This window comes from Macaca mulatta, chromosome 11, assembly GCF_049350105.2.
Source record: "Macaca mulatta isolate MMU2019108-1 chromosome 11, T2T-MMU8v2.0, whole genome shotgun sequence".
Lineage (NCBI taxonomy): Eukaryota > Metazoa > Chordata > Mammalia > Primates > Cercopithecidae > Macaca > Macaca mulatta.
In genome coordinates this window covers 70,099,028-70,120,600 of record NC_133416.1, presented here as the reverse complement: position 1 = coordinate 70,120,600, position 21,573 = coordinate 70,099,028, and the positions used below count along the sequence as shown (strand labels likewise).

General features: G+C 41.0%; 1 protein-coding gene and 2 long non-coding RNA genes across 14 annotated transcripts in view; 1 reads left to right on the top strand and 2 right to left on the bottom strand.

The window, feature by feature from the left end:
• LOC144332939 (uncharacterized) overlaps positions 1-1,015 on the bottom strand; it is an 8,781-nt gene extending 7,766 nt beyond the window's left edge. Inside the window, exons 1-2 of the long non-coding RNA XR_013401194.1 lie at positions 884-1,015; positions 3-200 (exon numbers count right to left, since the gene is read on the bottom strand). This is a non-coding gene — a long non-coding RNA (uncharacterized LOC144332939). The remainder of the gene's footprint in view (positions 1-2; positions 201-883) is intronic.
• Positions 1-21,573, top strand: part of PPM1H (protein phosphatase, Mg2+/Mn2+ dependent 1H) — a 288,801-nt gene that overhangs the window by 100,643 nt on the left and 166,585 nt on the right. For all 11 annotated transcript variants that reach the window (XR_013401193.1, XR_013401192.1, XR_013401191.1 and 8 more), the window contains exon 2: positions 948-1,113. Coding sequence is in view for 2 of the 11 variants with exons in the window: in XM_077954667.1 (XP_077810793.1) it covers positions 948-1,113 (166 nt within the window). In the remaining 9 variants the exon portion in view is untranslated. The remainder of the gene's footprint in view (positions 1-947; positions 1,114-21,573) is intronic.
• Positions 1,064-21,573, bottom strand: LOC144332940 (uncharacterized). Of its 2 annotated transcripts, none has more exons than XR_013401195.1 (3): positions 21,465-21,573; positions 13,750-13,870; positions 1,064-1,201 (listed from the first exon to the last, which is right to left on the bottom strand). It is a non-coding gene; the product is annotated as an uncharacterized LOC144332940 (long non-coding RNA). The 2 variants fall into 2 exon arrangements; XR_013401196.1 differs by having other exon boundaries at positions 13,750-13,874; positions 21,465-21,566.

The window sequence follows — 21,573 nt, the reverse complement described above, 5'->3', positions numbered from 1 at the left end:
ACCTTAAAAAGAAGAAACAAACACCTTTTCTTTCCTTGCTACTGAGTTCCATAAACTCCACACGCACTCTGTCAGGACTGTGACACTGTTGAAGCTTGTGGCAGATCAAGGAGCAGTCTTTAAGGAAATCTATTGTAGCTGCTGCTTAATTACTTAAGAAGAAAGCGGTGCGGAAACCCAAGAATTGAGTCTATAGTCACCTGATAGAGAAAAAGGTGCATGAATGATGCAGCATGTTTTCCTGAAGCGTTTCTATGCTTAAAACATTTAGTAATTCGAGCAAAGCAGTGTCAACGTGCCTTATTACTATGTGTGTTGGTGTCCAAATCAGAGTGCCTGTAGCCCAGTGTGATGAGTATTATTCTACATGAAAAAAGACAAAGAGTTAAAAATAGTTTTAAAAGAGTAAACCTTTGATTCCTTTGCTTGCCTTTGTGTAAAACAAAAATGGGTATGGCAGTAGTGAAATATGGTTCTCTGTTCTCTTGGATTTTTACGACATGCTGTAAATTACTGCCATGTACCTTGATAAGATTGATGGTGGTTTTGCTGTTTATCACCTGGAGAAGTGAAACAGAATTCCCTGAGCCAGATTATCTGTCTTCATTGTAATTGCCAAAACATTTGGGCTCCTTACCCTGAAAGAGTGATTGCCTCATGTGTTTTGACTGAAATGGATTAGTGTAGTTGATCACATCTATCAGACACCTGCCGGTGAACAGGTCTCAAAACAACTTCTTTAGTAAATATTTTAATGAGTGCTAACATAATGCCATTTAAAATTTTTCATTTCTTTGGGAACATAAAATACTAAGACCATAATGTTCTTTGCATTAAGCAGGGCTGTAGTTCTGGGCCAGTTGTAGAGACTGTCTTGGCTTACCCTTCACAAGGGACTGTGCCCTCAGCTTTATCTGTCTGACCAGCTTTTCCGGCTTCTTCTCCAGGGTTATCAATGCCGGGAAGAGCACACACAATGAAGACCAAGCTAGCTGTGAGGTGCTAACTGTGAAGAAGAAGGCAGGGGCTATGACCTCAACCCCAAACAGGAACTCATCCAAGAGACGGTCCTCCCTTCCCAATGGGGAAGGGCTGCAGCTGAAGGAGAACTCGGTAAGCCCCTTCTTGATCCTTGATTTTCAGGTGAGAGGAATGGCACACACTTTGGTCCCGATGGAAGACATTAGGACTTCACCTAAGTCTGGAATGCAAGTGAGAAAGCAGTGTCCCCAGAGTTAGTGGGGTGGCGGGCCTGTGGTCACGGTATCACACATACCAAGCTGAAGGCGTCACATGTATGACCAGCTTGTGGTTAGGTTTTTAACACAAAGTAAATGAAACACCCACACCATATGTATCTAGCTCTTGTTGTAATAATTTATATATATAATTTGTATATACAATTTATATATAAATTATATAATTTATATATAAATTTATGTATTAATATATATAATTTATATATAAATTTATATATTGATATAATATATGTAATTTATATATAAATTTATATGTAAATATAATGTTTGATGGTTTCAGAGGAGCCACTTCTAGGTCTTTGTAAGGAAATAGTCCGAAAGCCTCTCATGAGAGATGGAAGTAACTCTGGCTGTTGCTTCGAGCCCTGCCATGACTGTGCCCCTTTCTCCTCCTTGCTTGCCCATGATAGTTGTCCATTTGCAGCCCGTGGCTGATGTTCTTCCAAATAAATATCTATTTCAATTGACCCAAAACTCTTGCAGCCCTTGGGGTGGCCTTGCAGACTGAACAATGTTGAAAAACCACAAAATATTTCTCCTGTCTCCAGTTTCTGGAGAATAAAGCAGACATATCCTCAGAAAGCTCTGAAGAAGCTCTCAGCAAAGGACGGGGAGTCATCGACACTCTGTCAGCAGATGATGTGCTTTATAGAGAGATGTTTCCTGGGAAAATCAGGAGACACAGAATGGACTGACCTAAACATAACTATTCATTCTGATTGTCTTGAGGATATTTTTCTGTAAAAATTTTCATAGGATTTTAAAAGATCTAGGAATCTTTTCTTAGTTTTAGAAATAGTATCTCATTGCAGCTGGGCGTGGTGGCTCACGCCTGTAATCCCAGTACTGTGGGAGGCCGAGGCAGGCGGATCATGAAGTCAGGAGATTGAGACCACCCTGGCTAACACGGTGAAACCCCTTCTCTACTAAAACTACAAAAAATTAGCCAGGTGTGGTGGCGGGCGCCTGTAGTCCCAGCTACTCTGGAGGCTGAGGCGGAAGAATGGCGTGAACCCAGGAGGCGGAGCTTGCAGTGAGCCAATATCGGGCCACTGCACTCCAGCCTGGGCGACAGAGGGAGACTTTGTCTCAAAAAAAAAAAAAAAAAAAAAAAAAAAAAAAAAAAGAAAGTAATAGTGTCTCATTACATCTATGCTTAGGGAATAATAAGTATTGATTTATTTTGTTAGTACTAGTTTAATTTAAAGTTGATTTATGGGGATTTATCAACTGTACATATTTTCTAGGTTGAAGGAAGGTCTTTTCCAAACCAGAGCTGAAGAGCCAGATGGGCAGTATAGAATGGTGATGGTTAAGTGCACAGGCCCTGGAGTGAGGTGACTGTGCAGTCTACCACTTTAGCTACTTAATTTTGGGATGGTTATTCTTTGAGCCTCAGTTTTGTCTACGCTAAAAAGGAATAACAGGCCGGGCGCGGTGGCTCACGCCTGTAATCCCAGCACTTTGGGAGAACAAGGTGGGCAGATCACGAGGTCAGGAGATCGAGACCATCCTGGCTAACACGGTGAAACCCCGTCTCTACTAAAAATACAAAAAACTAGCCGGGCGTGGTGGCGGGCGCCTGTAGTCCCAGCTACTCAGGAGGCTGAGGTGGGAGAATGGCGTGAACCCGGAAGGTGGAGCTTGCAGTGAGGCGAGATCGCACCAGTGCACTCCACCCTGGGCAACAGAGCGAGACTCCGTCTCAAAAAAATTAAATAAATACATAAAATAAAAAGGAATAACAGCAGTAACTACCAAATGGTAGAAGGAGGCTGATTGGAAATGTGAACTGCAGTAGTCCATGAAAAATGTTGAGCAAGTGTCTTAATGTCTTAATAAATCTGTAATAAGCGTCAGTGATTATCCTGAGGTCAGTCCCACTTCGGTTATTCTCTATGACTGAACTTTCTATGTTTCTTCACTTGTGAATTGGAGATTACATAATTCCTTTCATATCTGCTTGACAGGATTGTTTTGAGGATTGTTATTATGGGAAAGGGCTCGGAAAGTGTAAGGAAGGTGTTCATGATCATTCAATATGGGCACCAGTGACTTAGTGTTGCTCTTTCTGCTGATATTTTCCCCCTGTCCCTGGGATATAAAGTGATCTCTATAAAAATCAGTCAGTGTTGACGTTTGGCCCAAGGCCAGTTGGTGATGGTATTTTTCCTTTTTACTAAGTTCCTTCTAGAAATGGAGCCGGGGTGACTTTTTAACTTCTTGTCCTTAAGAACAGTGAAACCAGTGCATAAGCACTCTAGGATGGAGCTGTAACCCTCCCCTGTGGTGGTTCCCAATCTTTGTGGGGTCCATCCTCCAAGAGCAAGGGGCCAGCAGAGTGGAGACACCCTGGTGCTCCATTTCCGGCTCCGACCGCGGCCCCCTTCACTTCTATCTGCTTTCCCTATTAGGCTTCTTACTGAGTTTAAGACAAGTTGAGCTGCTTTTTCTTTTTTAAAATTGTTAAATTTTTAATTGGTAAAATGTACATAACATAAAATTTACCAATTTTAGGCATATAGTTCAGTGGCATTATGTATATTCACATGTTTGTACATCCATCACCATCATCATCTCCAGAACTTTTTCAGGTTCTCAAACTGAAACTCAGTATTCATTAAACACTTAACTCTCCATTCTTTCCTCCCTTGGTGCCCACCAGTCTATTTCCTGTCTTTGTGAGTTGACCACTGCAGGTACCTCACGTAAGTAGAATCATACAATATTTGTCCTTTTGTACCTGGCTTATTTCACTTAGCATAATGTTCTCAAGGTTTTACCCATGTTGTAATGTGAACCAGAATTTTTTACCTTTCAGCTATTCTGAATAATGCTGTCGTGAACATAGGTGAACAAATATCTCTTTGAGTCCCTGCTTTCAATTCTTTTGGCTGTATATCTAGATGAGGATTTGATGAATCATGTGATAATTCTGTTTAATTTTTTGAGGGACTACCACAGTTTTTCACGGTGGCTGCTCCATTTTACATTCCTACCAACAATGGAGAAGGGTTCCTATTTCTCCATGTGTTCACCAGCACTTGTTTTCTGTTGTTTTTTTTTTTTTAATTGTAATCATTCTAATGGGTGTGAGGTGGTATTTCACTGCAGTTTTGGTTTGCATTTCCCTGATGATTAGTGATGTTGAGCATTTTTTCATTGTGTATTGGCCTTTGTATACGTTCTTCAGAGAAATGTCTATTCAAGTCCTTTGCCCATTTTAAAAGTTGGGTTGTCTGTTTTGTTGTTACTTTTGTTTTGCTTTTTAAAAACTTGAAAACCATTACCTAGTGTGGAAGATAAATCACTGAGCAACTGCTGTGTACTGAGAACTGGATGCTGGAGATTTGGCAGGGAATGAAATAGACAAAATCCCTACTTAGAGGGAGCTTCCATTCGTAGCGGGAGACAAAATATAGTGTGTCAGATGATAGACACTATGAAGATACAAAACGAAGTGGGGAACACAGAAAATAGGAAGTCTGAGGGGGCTGGGGTAAAGAAGGCATCACTGAGAAGGTGACATTTGGGCAAAGATCTGAAATTGCAGCTATTTGAAGGAAGAGCATTTATCATTCTGGACAATTGAAAGACCCCAAGGCGGGAGCCGGCCCTATGTTCTCAAGGTTTAGGAAGGAGGTCTGTGTGGCTGGAGCAGAAATATTGTAAAGCCTGGATTTCAGGAAATGTTGTCAGAGAAGTCATAGGAGTGGAGTGAGCCAGTCGGGAAGGACATTGAAGGTCACTGTCAAGACTTTGGCTTCCACTTCTGTAATTTACTAGCAGAGGACCCTGGACACACTAGTTGAAAGTGGCCAGTGATTTTTCCCATCTAGAAGACATCCCCTTAGTGGTAAAACTCAAATATAGTAGCACTTAGGAAAGGATGGTGAGCATACAGGGCTTACGGCAAGAAAACATCTGCAGAGACAAAGCGGATTGTACCCACCCTTCTTGTTCCTTCACCCAGTGAACATATTGAACCCTGAGTCTGCATGCTGAGATTTGGGATAAGGAGATAAAACACAACATAGTTCCCATCTTCCTAGTGCTAAGTCAAGTGGGGAGAGTCATTGGCAGTGGTACTACAATGGAGTGAGTTTTCAGAGACAGACGAAAAGCCCAGGTTGTAGGAAAATCTGACTCAGATTGGTCATGATGATTTGGGGAACAACCAAGGAGAAGGGGATGGGTAAGGTTAGGAAACTCTTCTTTGAGAAAGTGACATTTGACCTGGGATCTTGGAAAGTGAATAGGAGTGAAGCAAACAAACAAGAGAAACGGGGGTTTCTTGTAGAAGGAACATGTATAGGCAAAGACAGATTGGCATGAGAGCACATGACGTATGTCTTCCAGTGTTTTGGAAAATATGTGGTCTCTTGGAGGGTTGGCAAGACAGGAAGAATAAGCGGGCATCACAAGGGTCATCATATACCATAATAAGCTGGGATTTTTACCAAATTATTTTGGACAAGGGCAAGATGACTCAAGACAGTGATGGCAGTGGGAAGGCTGACTTGGGAAGGCCAGGAGTCCAAACCTAGAGGCTGGGAGGCTAGTTAGGAGGCTCATGCAGAAATATGGGTGAGAGATGATAACAGCTTAAAATAAGGCACTGATCAGTGCAAGGGACAGGCTCAGAAGAGATTAAGTGAGATATACAGTTGAGGTGATCAGATGACCAACTGCCTGGAACAGGGGGAAGATGAAGATACCAGGCTTAGCCACTAGGTGCTGGTCATTGAAAAGTGGACCATTGGATGGTAAGGGGATGGGCAGAGATGATGACATGAGTTTTGAGTGTACTGATTCTGATTCTACCTTTCCAGGTGAAAATGTTTTTGTTTTTTTTTTTTTTTTTTTTGAGACGGAGTCTTGCTCTGTCACCCAGGCTGGAGTGCAGTGGCCGGATCTCAGCTCACTGCAAGCTCCGCCTCCCGGGTTTACGCCATTCTCCTGCCTCAGCCTCCCGAGTAGCTGGGACTACAGGCGCCCGCCACCTCGCCCGGCTAGTTTTTTTGTATTTTTTAGTAGAGACGGGGTTTCACCGTGTTAGCCGGGATGGTCTCTCGATCTCCTGACCTCGTGATCCGCCCGTCTCGGCCTCCCAAAGTGCTGGGATTACAGGCTTGAGCCACCGCGCCCGGCCGTGAAAATGTTTTGTAGGAAATTAGAAATAAGGGTTTGGAGCTCATGCACAAGCCTAGGGAGGCTTAGATTTAAGGAGTTACAAGATTGAAAATTATAGTTGAAGCCATAGAAGTGGCTTAGGTGACACAGAAGGTATAAAAGTGTGTAATAGAAACATGATCACAGTGGGGTTCTAGAAGCTCCAAGAAGAGAGGGGTACTATGAAGAGGGAAGGTATCTATGGCGTGGGCCACACAGTGATAAGAAAGATAAGGATGGGAAAAGTGGACATATAATGTTATAAGCAAAAAATGGAACAACAGGATAAATAATATCTGCAAACAGAGTTGACAGGCATGAAGGCTGGCAAACTGAAGAGGCATGGAGTCCCTCTGGAATACATATGGTTTATTTCTCCCTCCTTTCTTGACCTCTTTTGTCCCCTGTAAATTTAGTAAAGTCAAAATATATGTTTTCAAAAGACTTATTTCATGTATAATATACCTCACCTTCCTTGGAGATTAAAGAAAACCTAAAATTTTTAATAAAGTAACATGAAATTTACCATGGAAAACATTATTATAGGGATTTCTTATTTGTTAGAAACATCAGTGATGTACAGAGGATTTCAATAGAAGTGTGACTTTATATTTGATGACCTTTATTATATTGAGTGGCCATATGGTAGCTGGGTAGCAACGAGATGACCTTTTCTTTTTTTGAGATGAAGTCTCACTCTGTCGCCCAGGCTGGAGTGCAATGACATAATCTCAGCTCACTGCAACCTTTGCCTCCCAGGTTCAAGCTCTTCTCTTGCCTTAGCCTCCTGAGTAGCTGGGATTACAGGCAAGCACCACCATGCCCAGCTAATTTTTGTATTTTTAGTAGAGACGGGGTTTCGCTATGTTGGCCAGGCTGGTCTTGAACTTCTGACCTCAGGTGATCTGCTCACCTCAGGCTCCTGAAGTGTTGGGAGTACAGACGTGAGCCACTGCACCCAGTGAGATGGCCTTTTCTACTACAGATTATTATGAATTGGTGTAAAGATTTTAAGGCAACCCTTAGCCATCCCAAATGCCAATTCATAAAGAATTATTTTATCCTGTTATACACATAATCTTTCAGCCTCCCATTTTAAAGCAAATCTTAAAAACTTTTTTTTTTTTTTTTTTGGTAGAGAAAATAATGTAACTGTTTTCTGCCTCTCTTGGCTTCCATGAGGCATTGACTGAAGGAATGTCATTTCCTGTGTTTGAGCTCCCTTTTTTTTTTTTTTTTTTGATTGTAATGTAATTGGTGGTAATTTGGTATTTTATTTTATTTTTTTTTAAATTATACTTTAAGTTCTAGGGTACATGTGCACAACGTGCAGGTTTGTTACATAAGTATACATGTGCCATGTTGGTGTGCTGCACCCATTAACTCATCATTTTCATTAGTTATTTCTCCTAATGCTATCCCTCTCCCTCCCCCCACCCCATGACAGGCCCCGATGTATGATGTTCCCCACCCTCTGTCCAAGTGTTCTCATTGTTCAATTCCCACCTATGAGTGAGAACATGTGGTATTTGGTTTTCTAGCCTTGTGATAGTTTGCTGAGAATGATAGTTTCCAGCTTCATCCTTGTCCCTACAAAGGACATGAACTCATCCTTTTTTATGGCTGCATAGTATTCCATGGTGTATATGTGCCACATTTTCTTAATCCAGTCTATCGCTGATGGACATTCAGGTTGGTTCCAAGTTTTTGCTATTGTGAATAGTGCCACAATAAACATACGTGTGCATGTGTCTTTATAGCAGCATAATTTATAATCCTTTGGGTATATACCCAGTAATGGGATGGGTGGCTCAAATGGTATTTCTAGTTCTAGATCCTTGAGGAATCACCACACTCTCTTCCACAATGGTTGAACTAGTTTACACTCCCACCAACAGTGTAAAAGTGTTCCTATTTCTCCACATCCTCTCCAGCACCTGTTGTTTCCTGACTTTTTAATCGCCACTCTTAACTGGTGTGAGATGGTATCTCATTGTGGTTTTGATTTGCATTTCTCTGATGATCAGTGATGATGAGCATTTTTTTCATGTGTGTGTTGGCTGCATAAATGTCTTCTTTTAAGAAGTGTCTGTTCATATCTTTTGCCCACTTTTTGATTTTTTTTTGTTTTCTTGTCAATTTGCTTCTTTGTAGATTCTGGATATTAGCCCTTTGTCAGATGGGTAGACTGCAAAAATGTTCTCCCATTCTGTTGGTTGCCTTTTCACTCTGATGGTAGTTTCTTTTGCTGTGCAGAAGCTCTTCAGTTTAATTAGATCCCATTTGTCTATTTTGGCTTTTGTTGCCATTGCTTTTGGTGTTTTAGTCATGAAGTCCTTGCCCATGCCTATGTCCTGAATGGTATTGCCTAGGTTTTCTTCTAGGCTTTTTATGATTTTAGGTCTAACATTTAAGTCTTTAATCCATCTTGAATTAATTTTTGTATAAGGTGTACAGAAGGGATCCAGTTTCAGCTTTCTACATATGGCTAGCCAGTTTTCCTAGCACCATTTATTACATAGAGAATCCTTTCCCCATGTCTTGTTTTTGTCAGGTTTGTCAAAGATCAGATGGTTGTAGGTGTGTGGTGTTATTTCTGAGGCCTCTGTTCTGTTGCATTGGTCTCTCTCTCTCTTTTGGTACCAATACCATGCTGTTTTAGTTACTCTAGCCTTGTAGTGTAGTTTGAAGTCAGGTAGCATGATGCCTCCAGCTTTGTTCTTTTGGCTTAGGATTGTCTTGGCAATGTGGGCTCCTTTTTGGTTCCATATGAACTTTAAAGTAGTTTTTATCAGTTCTGTGAAGAAAGTCATTGGAAGCTTGATGGGGATGGCATTGAATCTATAAATTACTTTGGGCAGTATGGCCATTGTCACGATATTGATTCTTCCTATCCATGAGCATGGAATGTTCTTCCATTTGTTTGTGTCCTCTTTTATTTCATTGAGCAGTGGTTTGTAGTTCTCCTTGAAGAGGTCCTTCACATCCTTTGTAAGTTGGATTCCTAGGTATTTTATTCTCTTTGTAGCAATTGTGAATGGAAATTCACTCATGATTTAGCTCTCTGTCTGTTATTGGTATATAGGAATGCTTATGTTTTTTGCACATTGATTTTGTATCCTGAGACTTTGCTGAAGTTGCTTATCAGCTTAAGGAGATTTTGGGCTGAGATGGTGGGGTTTTCTAAATATACAATCATGTCATCTGCAAACAGGGACAATTTGACTTCCTCATTTCCTAATTGAATACACTTTATTTCTTTCTCTTGCCTGATTGCCCTCACCAGAACTTCCAACACTACGTTGAATAGGAGTGGTGAGAGAAGGCATGCCTGTCTTGTGCCAGTTTTCAAAGGGAATGCTTCCAGTTTTTGCTCATTCAGTATGATATTGATCGTGGGTTTGTCATAAATAGCTTTTATTATTTTGAGATACGTTCCATCAATACCTAGTTTATTGAGAGTTTTTAGCATGAAGAGTTGTTGGATTTTGTCAAAGGCATCTTTTGAGGTAATCTATTTTCCTCATCTGCATCTATTGAGGTAATCATGTGGTTTTTGTCATTGGTTCTGTTTATGTGATGGATTACATTTATTGATTGCTTATGTTGAACCAGCCTTGCATCCCAGAGATGAAGCCGACTTGACCGTGATGGATAAGCTTTTTGATGAGCTGCTGGATTTGGTTTGCCAGTATTTTATTGAGGATTTTCCCATTGATGTTCATCAGGGATATTGGTCTAAAATGCTCTTTTTTTGTTGTGTCTCTGCCGGGCTTTGGTATCAGGATGATGCTGGCCTCATAGAATGAGTTAGGGAGGGTTCTCTCTTTTTCTATTGATTGGAAGTTTCAGAAGGAATGGTACTAGCTCCTTTTTGTACCTCTGGTAGAATTCAGCTGTGAATCCCTCTGGTCCTGGACTGTTTTTGGTTGGTAGGCTATTAATTATTTCCTCAATTTCAGAGCCTGTTATTGGTCTATTCAGAGAGTCAACTTCTTCCTGGTTTAGTCTTGGGAGGGTGTACGTGTCCAGGAATTTATCCATTTCTTCTAGATTTTCTAGTTTATTTGCGTAGAGGTGTTTATAATATTCTCTAATAGTAGTTTGTATTTCTATGGGATTGGTGGTGATATCCCGTTTATCATTTTTTATTACATCTACTTGATTCTTCTCTCTTTTCTTCTCTATTAGTCTTGCTAGCAGTCTAACAATTCTGTTGATCTTTTCAAAACACCAGCTCCTGAATTCATTGATTTTTTGAAGAGTTCTTTGTGTCTCTATCTCCTTCAGTTTTGTTCTGATCTTAGTTATTTCTTGCCTTCTGCTAGCTTTTGAATTTGTTTGCTCTTGCTTCTCTAGTTCTTTCAATTGTGATGTTAGGATGTCAATTTTAGATCTTTCCTGCTTTCTCTTGTGGGCATTTAGCGCTATAAATTTCCCTCTACACACCACTTTAAATGTGTCCTGGAGATTCTGGTATGTAGTGTCTTTGTTCTCATTGGTTTCAAAGAACATCTTTATTTCTGCCTTCATTTTGTTATTTACCCAATAGTCATTCAGGAGCAGGTTATTCAGTTTCCATGTAGTTGTGCGATTTTGAGTGAGTTTCTTAATCCTGAGTTCTAATTTGTTTGCACTGTGGTCTGAGAGACAGTTTGTTGTGATTTCTGTTCTTTTACATTTGCTGAGGAGTGCTTTACTTCCAACTATTTTGGAATAAGTGTGATGTGCTGAGAAGAATGTTATGGTCTGTTGATTTGGGGTGGAGAGTTCTGTAGATGTCTGTTAGGTCCGCTTAGTGCAGAGCTGAGTTTGAGTCCTGGATATCCTTGTTAACCTTCTGTCTCATTGATCTAATATTGACAGTGGGGTGTTAAAGTCTCCCATTATTATTGTGTGGGAGTCTAAGTCTCTTTGTAGGTCCGTAAGGACTTGCTTTATGAATCTGGGTGCTCCTGTATTGGGTGCATACATATTTAGGATAGTTAGCTCTTCTTGTTGAATTAATCCCTTTACCATTATGTAATGGCCTTCTTTGTCTCTCTTGATCTTTGTGGATTTAAAGTCTGTTTTATCAGAGACTAGGATTGCAACCCTGCTTTTTTTTTTTTTTTCTTTGCATTTGCTTGGTAGATCTTCCTCCACCCCTTTATTTTGAGTCTATGTGTGTCTCTGCACATGAGATGGGTCTCCTGAATACAGCAGACTGATGGGTCTTGACTCTATCCAATTTGCCAGTCTGTGTCTTTTAATTGGAGCATTTAGCCCATTCACATTCAAAGTTAATATTTTTATGTGTGAATTTGATCCTGTCATTATGATGTTAGCTGGTTATTTTGCCCATTAGTTGATGCAGTTTCTTCCTGGCATCAGTGGTCTTTACAATTTGGTATGTTTTTGCAGTGGCTGGTACCAGTTGTTCCTTTCCATGTTTAGTGCTTCCTTCAGGGTCTCTTGTAAGGCAGGCCTGGTGGTGACAAAATCTTTCAGCATTTGCTTGTCTGTAAAGGATTTTATTTCTCCTTCACTTATGAAGCTTAGTTTGTCTGGATATGAAATTCTGGGTTGAAAATTCTTTTATTTAAGAATGTTGAATATTGGCCCTCATTCTCTGCTGACTTGTAGGGTTTCTGCTGAGAGATCTGCTGTTGGTCTGATTGGCTTCCCTTTGTGGGTAACCTTTCTTTCTGGCTGCCCTTAACATTTTTTCCTTCATTTCAACCTTGGTGAATCTGACAATTATGTGTCTTGGGGTTGCTCTTCTCGAGGAGTATCTTTGTGGTGTTCTCTGTGTTTCCTGAATTTGAATGTTGGCCTGCCTTGCTAGGCTGGGGAACTTCTCCTGGATCTTACCCTGCAGAGTGTTTTCCAACTTGATTCCATTCTCCCCATCACTTTCAGGTACACCAATCAAATGTAGATTTGGTCTTTTCACATAGTCTCATATTTCTTGGAGGCTTTGTTCATTTCTTTTTACTTTGTTTTCTCTAAACTTTGCTTCTCGCTTTATTTCATTAATTTGATCTTCAGTCACTGATACCCTTTCTTCCAGTTGATCGAATTGGCTACTGAAGCTTGTGCATGTGTCACGTAGTTCTTGTGCCATAGTTTTCAGCTCCATCAGGTCATTTAGGGTCTTCTCTACACTGTTTATTCTAGTTAGCCATTCATCTAATCTTTTCTCAAGGTTTTTAGCTTCTTTGCGATGGGTTCAAACATCCTCTTTTATCTCAGAGAAGTTTGTTATTACCGACCTTCTGAAGCCTACTTCTGTCAGCTCGTCAAAGTCATTCTCCATCCAACTTTGTTCCGTTGCTGGAGAGGAGCTGCGATCCTTTGAGGAGAAGCTCTGGTTTTTAGAATTTTCAGCTTTTCTGCTCTGGTTTCTGCCCATCTTTGTGGTTTTATCTACCTTTGGCCTTTGATGCTAGTGACCTACAGATGGGGTTTTGGTGTGGATGTCCTTTTTGTTGATGTTGATGCTATTCCTTTCTGTTTGTTAGTTTTCCTTCTAAGAGTCAGGTCTCTCAGCTGCAGGTCTGCTGGAGTTTCCTGGAGTTCCACTCCAGACCCTGTTTGCCTGGGTATCACCAGCGGAGGCTGCAGAACAGCAAATATTGCTGCCTGGTCCTTCCTCTGGAAGCTTAGTCCCAGAGGGGCACCCACCTGTATGAAGTGTCAGTCGGCCCCTACTGGGAGATGTCTCCCAGTTATGCTACATGGGGGTCAGGGACCCACTTGAGGAGGCAGTCTGTCCGTTCTCAGAGCTCAAACACTGTGCTGGGAGAACCACTGCTCTCTTCAGAGCTGTCAGACAGGGATGTTTAAGTCTGCAGAAGTTTCTGCTGCCTTTTGTTCAGCTATGCCCTGCCCCCAGAGGTGGGGTCTACAGAGGCAGCAGGCCTTGCAGAGCTGTGGTGGGCTCTGCCCAGTTTGAGCTTCCCCAGCTGCTTTGTTTACCTACTCAAGCCTCAGCAATGGTGGACGCCCCTCCCCCTGCTAGGCTGCTGCCTCACCAGTGGATCTCAGACTGCTGTGCTAGCAGTGAGCAAGACTCCGTGAGTGTGGGACCCGCTGAGCCAGGCACAGGATATAATCTCCTGGTGTGCCATTTGTTAAGGCCATTGGAAAAGAGCGGTATTTGGGCAGAAGTGTCCTGATTTTCCAGGTACAGTCTGTCATGGCTTCACTTAGCTAGGAAAGGGAATTCCCTGACCCCTTGCACTTCCCGGGTGAGGTAATGCCCTTCCCTGCTTCTGCTCGCCCTCTGTGGGCTGCACCCACTGTCCAACCAGTCCTAATGAGATGAAGCAGGTACCTCAGTTTGAAATGCAGAAATCACAGTCTTCTGCGTCGATCATGCTGGGAGCTGCAGACTGGAGCTGTTTCCGTTAGGCCATCCAGGAACGGACTCGTGTTTGAGCTCTTGACAGTGGCACCTGACTTACAAGAAAAAAAATACAAATTAATTTCAGGTTCCATCTGGATCAGGAGCTAAAGAAGCAATGTCTGAAAGAAGTAAAACAACAACAACAACAAACAAAAGGCACTCAAATTTAAATGTTTTAAGGTGTTCTGCCCTGTAGTATTTTAGCCTGAAGAAATGCAAGCGAATGTGGTTGAATTTTTCTAGTCTCCATCTCCAACACTCTCTAATAGATCTAGGTTTTGTTTTGTTTTTGTTTTTTTTTTAATTAAGAGTTTAGTGATATAACTTATAATACAGAAACAATAAGCATTTCTCCTTTGGGGTTAAGAAAGCAACATTTTGGCTGGGCGCAGTGGCTCACACCTGTAATCCCAGCACTTTGGGAAGCCAAGGCGGGTGGATTGCCTGAGCTCAGTAGTTCGCGACTAGCCTGGGCAACACAGTGAAACCCCGTCTCTTCTGAAATACAGAAAATTAGCTGGGCTTGGCAGCATGCACCTGTATTCCCAGCTTCTTGGGAGGCTGAGGCAGGAGAATGGTGCGAACCCGGGAGGCGGAGCTTGCAGTGAGCCGAGACCACGCCACTGCACTCCAGCCTGGGTGGCAGAGCAAGACTCTGTCCCAAAAAAAATAAGAGAGCAACATTTTGAGATATTTGATGAAGTGGGTATGTAGTGTAGTAGAGAAGGATGTTCTCAGTGACAAATGAAGGTGGAACTTTTCTTGTGCCTGGATCATTTTGGGGTAGCTTAATGTGAAGAGTTGTAAGCCCACAGTCTGGCAGATAGCAAATAGATACTCTGTGGCAATGTGCAAGCCTCTTAACATGCCTATACCTCTGGGTACTGATTTGGGAATATAGGATGGGTGGCCAGGAAAGAAGGATGTCTACAATTCTAGCACTTCCAAAAGACACTTTCATGACACTGTCTCTTAGGAAAGCTGCTGTAAGCTTGTTGAGGAGAACACCTTATTCCCAACGGCCGCCTGATTCCCACAGAAGGCTTTTAAATTAACCAGCTCAAGATTTGTGGACATGAATCACCATTGCTAGGTTTTCTTTCCTTTGACTTGGAAGGTTATAAAGAGTCTTTATTTATCACACTGATTGCCATCCTCAGGTGAAAACACAGCTTTTCCAAGAGATTTTTGCTTTTTAGTTTCCAAATATTTAGTCATTCCAGGAATGAGATAAGAGGAGGACGGTACCAGGTGACTTCTCTGTGGAAGGAGAAAGAGATCACTGTGAACGGCTTGTCATAACCTAGCATTAAGATAAGAAGTGCATGTACTTACATAAGATGCGTAGGTGGGAAATATTTAGGGTATTGTGGCTATAACCAGGGCATTTTTTTGCCCACATCTGACTCCCTATTTGGAACAGATTGTTTTTGACTTGAGACTAGACTTCTGAACACATGCATTCTAAGTCTACTTCCTTAGGAGCACCCTTGTGTTGTTTAATTTAGCCAAAACACATCAAAGTGTGTGGTTTCAGTATCTGCTAGTTCAGTGTCTAATTACAATAACAGGAGAGGGCTGTGTCAGCATCTCAGCCAAGACCATCAGCAGGGGAGAGGAAAGCTGATTATCTTTCTCAGCAGAGGACGGGGCAGCACTGTGGGAACTCCAGGCAAATAGAATCAAAATGGGGCAGGGAGAGGCAAAAGGAACATGAGAAAGGGACTATTTCAACTTTCTGAACTGAGGTTTTGCCATTCTTTTTATCTGTTGTTGTAAGAAGTACTCTTTCACCCCCAAAACGTGACATGAAGATTGCTTCTGGTTCTACAACAGCGGCCCTTTGGAATGTTTGGCCCTCATCGGGCAGTTGGCTCCCTGCAAGGATGTCAGCTATAAAAATGTAATAGGAGCAGCCTTTTAGTCATCTCATTTTATTATGCTAACATTTTGTTCCTTGTTCTGCTCATATGAAGAAAATAAGAATTTTCTTTTCTTCTTAGATTTTTAAATTTTTTTTCTTTGAGGCAAGGTCTCGCTCTGTCGCCCAGGCTGTAGTGCAGTGGTGCGATCTTGGCTCACTGCAAGCTCCGCCTCCTGGGTTCATGCCATTCTCCTGCCTCAGCCTCCCGAGTAGCTGGGACTAGAGGCGCCCACCACCACGCCTGGCTAAGTTTTTGTATTTTTAGTAGAGACGGGGTTTCACCGTGTTAGCCAGGATGGTCTGGATCTCCTGACCTTGTGATCCGCCCACCACGGCCTCCCAAAGTGCTGGGATTATAGGCATGAACCACTGCACCTGGCCAGTTTTGTTTGTTTGTTTGTTTGTTTTGTCAGTAATGCAGTGGTTTCTTTCAAAACTCTTTTAGTTCTAGGGACATAGAACTCTTGCCAGTGATTAAGATGGATTATTTTATACCTAGGAATTGAGGAGACTGATGTCAGCTGGAGTCCCTTTAAAGATCCCTTCTTGGTGGGTGTTGGATGACTCTGAAGACCAGGTTTGACCAAGATGTACATAGTAGCTGAGAACACAACATGGTTTTACTATAGTTTCCCACTGTGGCAAAATGTAAGGTGCAAGGAAAATAAATTATGTTGAGATGGAAATTTCTTCTTGCTTCACTTATAATCTGACTTCCCACAGCTTTAAGTGGGAAGAACATTGTCAGGGGCAATAAACTTTATTTTCTTCTTTCATTTCTTCTTAAAAATAAATAAATAAATAATACTCAGGACTCATGTACCAGACACTGATTTTAGTGCCTTGCCAGTATTAATTCATTTAACCTCATATAGGCTGAGTATCCCTTATCCAAAATGCCTGAAACCAGAAGTGTTTTGGATTTCAGATTTTTTCAGATTTTGGACTATTTACATATACATAATGAGATATCTTGGGAATGAGACCCAAGTTTAAACACAAAATTCATTCGTATTTTGTATGCACCTTATACACATAACCTGAAGGTAGTTTTCTTTTCCTTGGGGTTGCTAAATAAACGAGATGTAGTGTGCCTGTGCTTCTACCATGACTCACGGAGATCAGGTGTAGAATTCTCCACTTGTGATGTCATATCCGTGCTCAAAAGTTTTGGATTTCAGAGCATTTTCCAGACTTTTGGATTAGGAGTGCCCAAACTGTAATATGTGCCTAAATATGTATTATTATTGCTTTTTTTTGACTGATGAGGAAGCTGAGGCACGGAGCTAGAAAGTGTAGATGTTGATTGAACCCAGGCAGTCTGGCCTCAGCATCTAGACTTACACCATGCTGCCTCTGTATCCATTAGCAGTTGAGACATAGAGCAGGAAAATCTCTTGGGGAAAGTCAGACATCAAGGAAGAATAACTCCTAATGTTGATATGTATAATTTCAATAAAATTTGATGCTAAATATTTTTTCATTTCCATTATGGTTTCTCTTTTGATATGGGAGTTAGTTAGCAGTGTCCCCTGTCAACTCAGAAACTGTAATAGCTCTTACTAAGGTGAAAAACAGAGCTAAAATGAAATGATCATCTTCTCTTCATAGTCCATTTTCTTGCTAAATTATAGAAAGACCATCGTTTGCATAAACCATGGGAAGAAAAAAAAAGCCTTCTGATTGGATAAGCATGAATACCTGAGTTTGAATCCTGTCTCTGTCCCTTACTAGATGTGTTATCATGTGCAAGTCAGTTGGCTTCTCCATACCTCAATTTTCCCGTCTGTAAATTGTTGATAGTAGGTGCTATTTCATAGGCTTATTAGAGCAAAGTGAGTTAAAATATGAAAAGTGCTTAGAATAGTGCATGGGGTAAGTGCTCAATAAATATTATCTATTGTTGTTGTTGTTTCTAATAGTGGATTGGCAACTGCACTTCAGTATTATTTCACAGTACTTAACGTTTTTTCCATAAACTAATTTAGGGAGAAGTTGTTGATGTATAACTAATAGTTTAAGAATATTCCCAAGTTGATTCTAGAATAAGTCACAATGCAGTTTAGCAAAAACTGTTACAAACTTTGTACTTTCTTTTATAAATTAATATTTTAAGACAGGTCTAAACTGCCATTTAAAAACAAAAGCCAAACTTACTAAACCTATCCTGCACCTTACTGTCTCATTATGTTGGAGGAATTCAGCCAAAGAAACCTGCATTTCATATTGTCATATTCTGAGAAGGAAGCAGCATATTCATTAAGGTATATGAAATTAAGGGACTTTTTTCCTCCACTGCAGAGCAGAGTATCTGAACAATTTAGTCAAAAAAAGAGGTATGGTAAAAAGTGAACTACACTGTAGGGTCATGGCTCCATGTGGACAGCAATAGAACATGGGCCCTAGGAAGGGCTTTCATGAAGTCACTCAAATGTTGTCTCATCTCTACCTCCTCATTGGCTTATTCTTCTCCCTTTCACTGTGGTACTGTGAGGATCAAATGAAAAACTGGACATTGAAAGCCCTGTGGATGGAATGCCTATAGCAGGTACTCTGGACTGTGCATTATCATCTTCACTGTGATTCCTGGAAAACTGGCCAGAAACTTTATGGAAATCAAACCATATAATCACATATATAGTGGGGAAACAGAAGAATATGGCAACTCTGTTTCCCCAAGGGGAAGTGATCAGTCCCTTTTCTTTGGCAGTGGGAGAGAAGGGTTGGAAAGTGCATTCTGTACTCATATAGGACATTTTGTAAAAATCAACCATGAGATGTCACTCAAAGTGGGATTTCTACATCTGTGATAGGCCTTTCGTACTGTTGATATGGCCCCTCCACCGGTTGTGTAAACACCTGAATAGTTAGGGTAGCAAAGGGAAGAATAATATTAAATAAGCCAAGGACTTGTGAATGTTACTAGGAGGATACCACTTTTTCCCTTCAGACAACTATTTCTAAATTAACAGTCTCCAAATCATAAGTTAAAAACAATTTTTTTGGCAGGGTGTGGTGACTCATGCCTGTAATTTCAAAGCGTTGGGAGATCAAGGCAGGAGGGTCGCTTGAAGCCAGGAGTTTGAGACCCAGCCTGGGCAACATAGCAAGACCCTCTCTACAAAAGATTTAAAAATTAGCCAGATGTGGTGGCACATGCCTGTAGTCCTAGCTTCTTGGGGCCAAGGCGGGAGGACAGCTTGAGGCCAGGAGTTCAAGACTAGCCTGGGCAAAATAGGGAGACCTCATCTCTACACAAATAAAAATAAAAAATAAATTAGCCTAGTGTGGTGGTGCACCCATCATCCTAGCTACTCAGGATGCTGAGGTGGGAGGATAGCTTGAAAACAGGAGATTGAGGCTACAGTGAACTATTATCATGCCACTGAACTCCAGCTTGGGTGACAGAGCAAGACCTTGTCTCTTAAAAAAAAGAAATGCACCCCAAAGTGTGTGTTCATTTATTGATCATTTATTGATATATAACCTACTACTGTATATCCATAAAGTATATAATTATTTTAAAATTATAAAGATACATTAAACATTTTTTAAATGTTTTAATAATTGAAGGGCAATAAAGGTAAAAAGGCAATGTTTTAAAATAACAGCGAACAGTGATACAGTGTTAATTGTATGCCAGGCATTGATTTAAGTGTTTTTCATACAGTAACTCATTTACTGTCTTGCTGAGAGCAAAGACTTCATGCTATCATTAGCTAATATATCAAGGCAAAATTCATCATTAACAATAGCGAGTATAATTCCATATTTCAACTGTCCCCTTGAGGGTTTCAGAGTGTTTTGGCTAGATATGATGATGATGATTGTCAGATATGACTGGATTGTCATTCCTGGGAATATCAAGTGCCAGCTCTGACATGTTCTTGTTTGCTCATGTTTTCTATCTGTAGTTTCTTTGCAGACATTTTTTTAACCTGTTGTCTACTATGTGAGGAATAATTTTAGTTTAAAATTTAGTATTATAATCACCACTTAGGGGCACAGGTCCCCTGCAACGGGTTGCCATGTACCAAAACTAACAGGCATGGAAGAGCACCAGCATCCCATGCACGCGGAGCATTGACTTACCTGCCACGCGAGGGCGCCAGTGTCATCCCGAATGAAAACTAGGAAAGCATTTCTAACGTGTCTCTTACACGCCAACCGACTGTTTTTCAATTCCCCCTCACAGTCATGTGCTTCGTGTGGAGAGCACTAGTCTCAGGGGAAGAGGGATGAAGAGGTTTGCAAACCTCTAGAGCTCTGTGCAGTGAGTAAAGTAAGGCAAAACCTTGGTTTCCTTAAGCTGGAACAAATACCTCAAACCCCACTCTTTGACTTTGTGTATTTCCTCCCCTACATCTGGGTATTTCTGTTGGTCTCCACAGGAAACGTCTGAGGTTATGTATAGAACCTCTCCTTCTTAGCTGGCACTCCATAAGAGGGGGTGGGTACCTCACAACCACCCAGATGGCTAACGCTGGCTGTTTTAGTCTATGGATTCCCCGGAGTTCAGGTGCGTGTGATGTGGCTCTTGTTTGAGTAGGGCTAAAATTTAAGCTGGTCATTCTTGACATCTTTTGTTGGCCCTGCAATCAGTATACCTGAAGCTGAATGGACACCACCTGCTTGTTTCTGAAATGACTTCAGCTCCTTGTTTAATAGATAGATTTCTGTTTGGAACAATCTTATATTTGTTGAAAGGCCCAAGGAGTCTTTTCCAGTTAGAACTCATTAAGTTCTGGCATACTAGATTTTTTGAAAAATGGGAAAAGGAAAATAAAATAATTTAAAAGCAGTTTCCTTTGCAAGAAGAGAATGTAATAGTGAGCCTACTGTAGAGAAAGCCTAAAAGAGAAACAGAATTTTTAAGCTCTCAATTATTCACCTTCTGGAATCTTCCTTCATCAGGCTGCAGATGTATTCCTGAACAGAGGTAGGTAGGCATATGTGTGTTATAAATTGCGTGTAAGACTGATTCTTTGTAAATGAAATAATTTAGAGTGCAATTTTGAGGAAAACTGCCTCAAAGTTATTGTTTTGTGAGTCAGAAGTGATTTCTGCCAAATTGAATTATATGGTTAAGTCAGGAAGGGGCTTGATACTGTTTTTCTTCAAGTGGAGTACACGTTTAACTCATGTTTATCTGGAGCAAAAATAAGGTTAAACATTTGTTAAAATGAGTATGAGTAATTTTAAAGTGTATTATGTCAAGAGCTAGGTTACTCTAATTATGAAGGGTCTGATTTGCATCCTGTGCTGGTGCCCTATCAACATTTTCTGAAGTTTCCAGAAGAGTAATGCAGAGCCATTGCCGAAACATTTTAGCAATCAGACACGTATGCAATTACTAGTAAGCAATAACCAAATTAAAATAATGCAAGCAACACTGAAGTGCAAAGACCACAGAGTAACAGAAGCCAAGGAGATTAATTACACAAAGTTGTGTGCCACTGGGAAGATGGAAAGATCCCTTAACTTGGAGTCTGAAGAACTAGGTTCAAATCCTATCTCTGCCACATACCAGTAGAGTTACTGAAACTATCTGTACCCAAGTTTCACTGTTGGCAAAATGGAGTGACACCCATTTTATTGTGATGTTAGGGGGATTAAACATAGGTGCTTGATAGATTTGTATTAGTTTATTCTCATGCTGCTAATAAAGACATACCAGAGATTGGGTAATTTATAAAGGAAAGAGGTTTAATTTACTCACAGTTCAGCATGGCTGGGGAGGCCTCAGGAAACTTACGATCATGGTGGAAGGGGAAGCAAACACATCCTTCTTCACATGGTGGCAGAAAGGAGAAGTGCAGAGCAAAGGG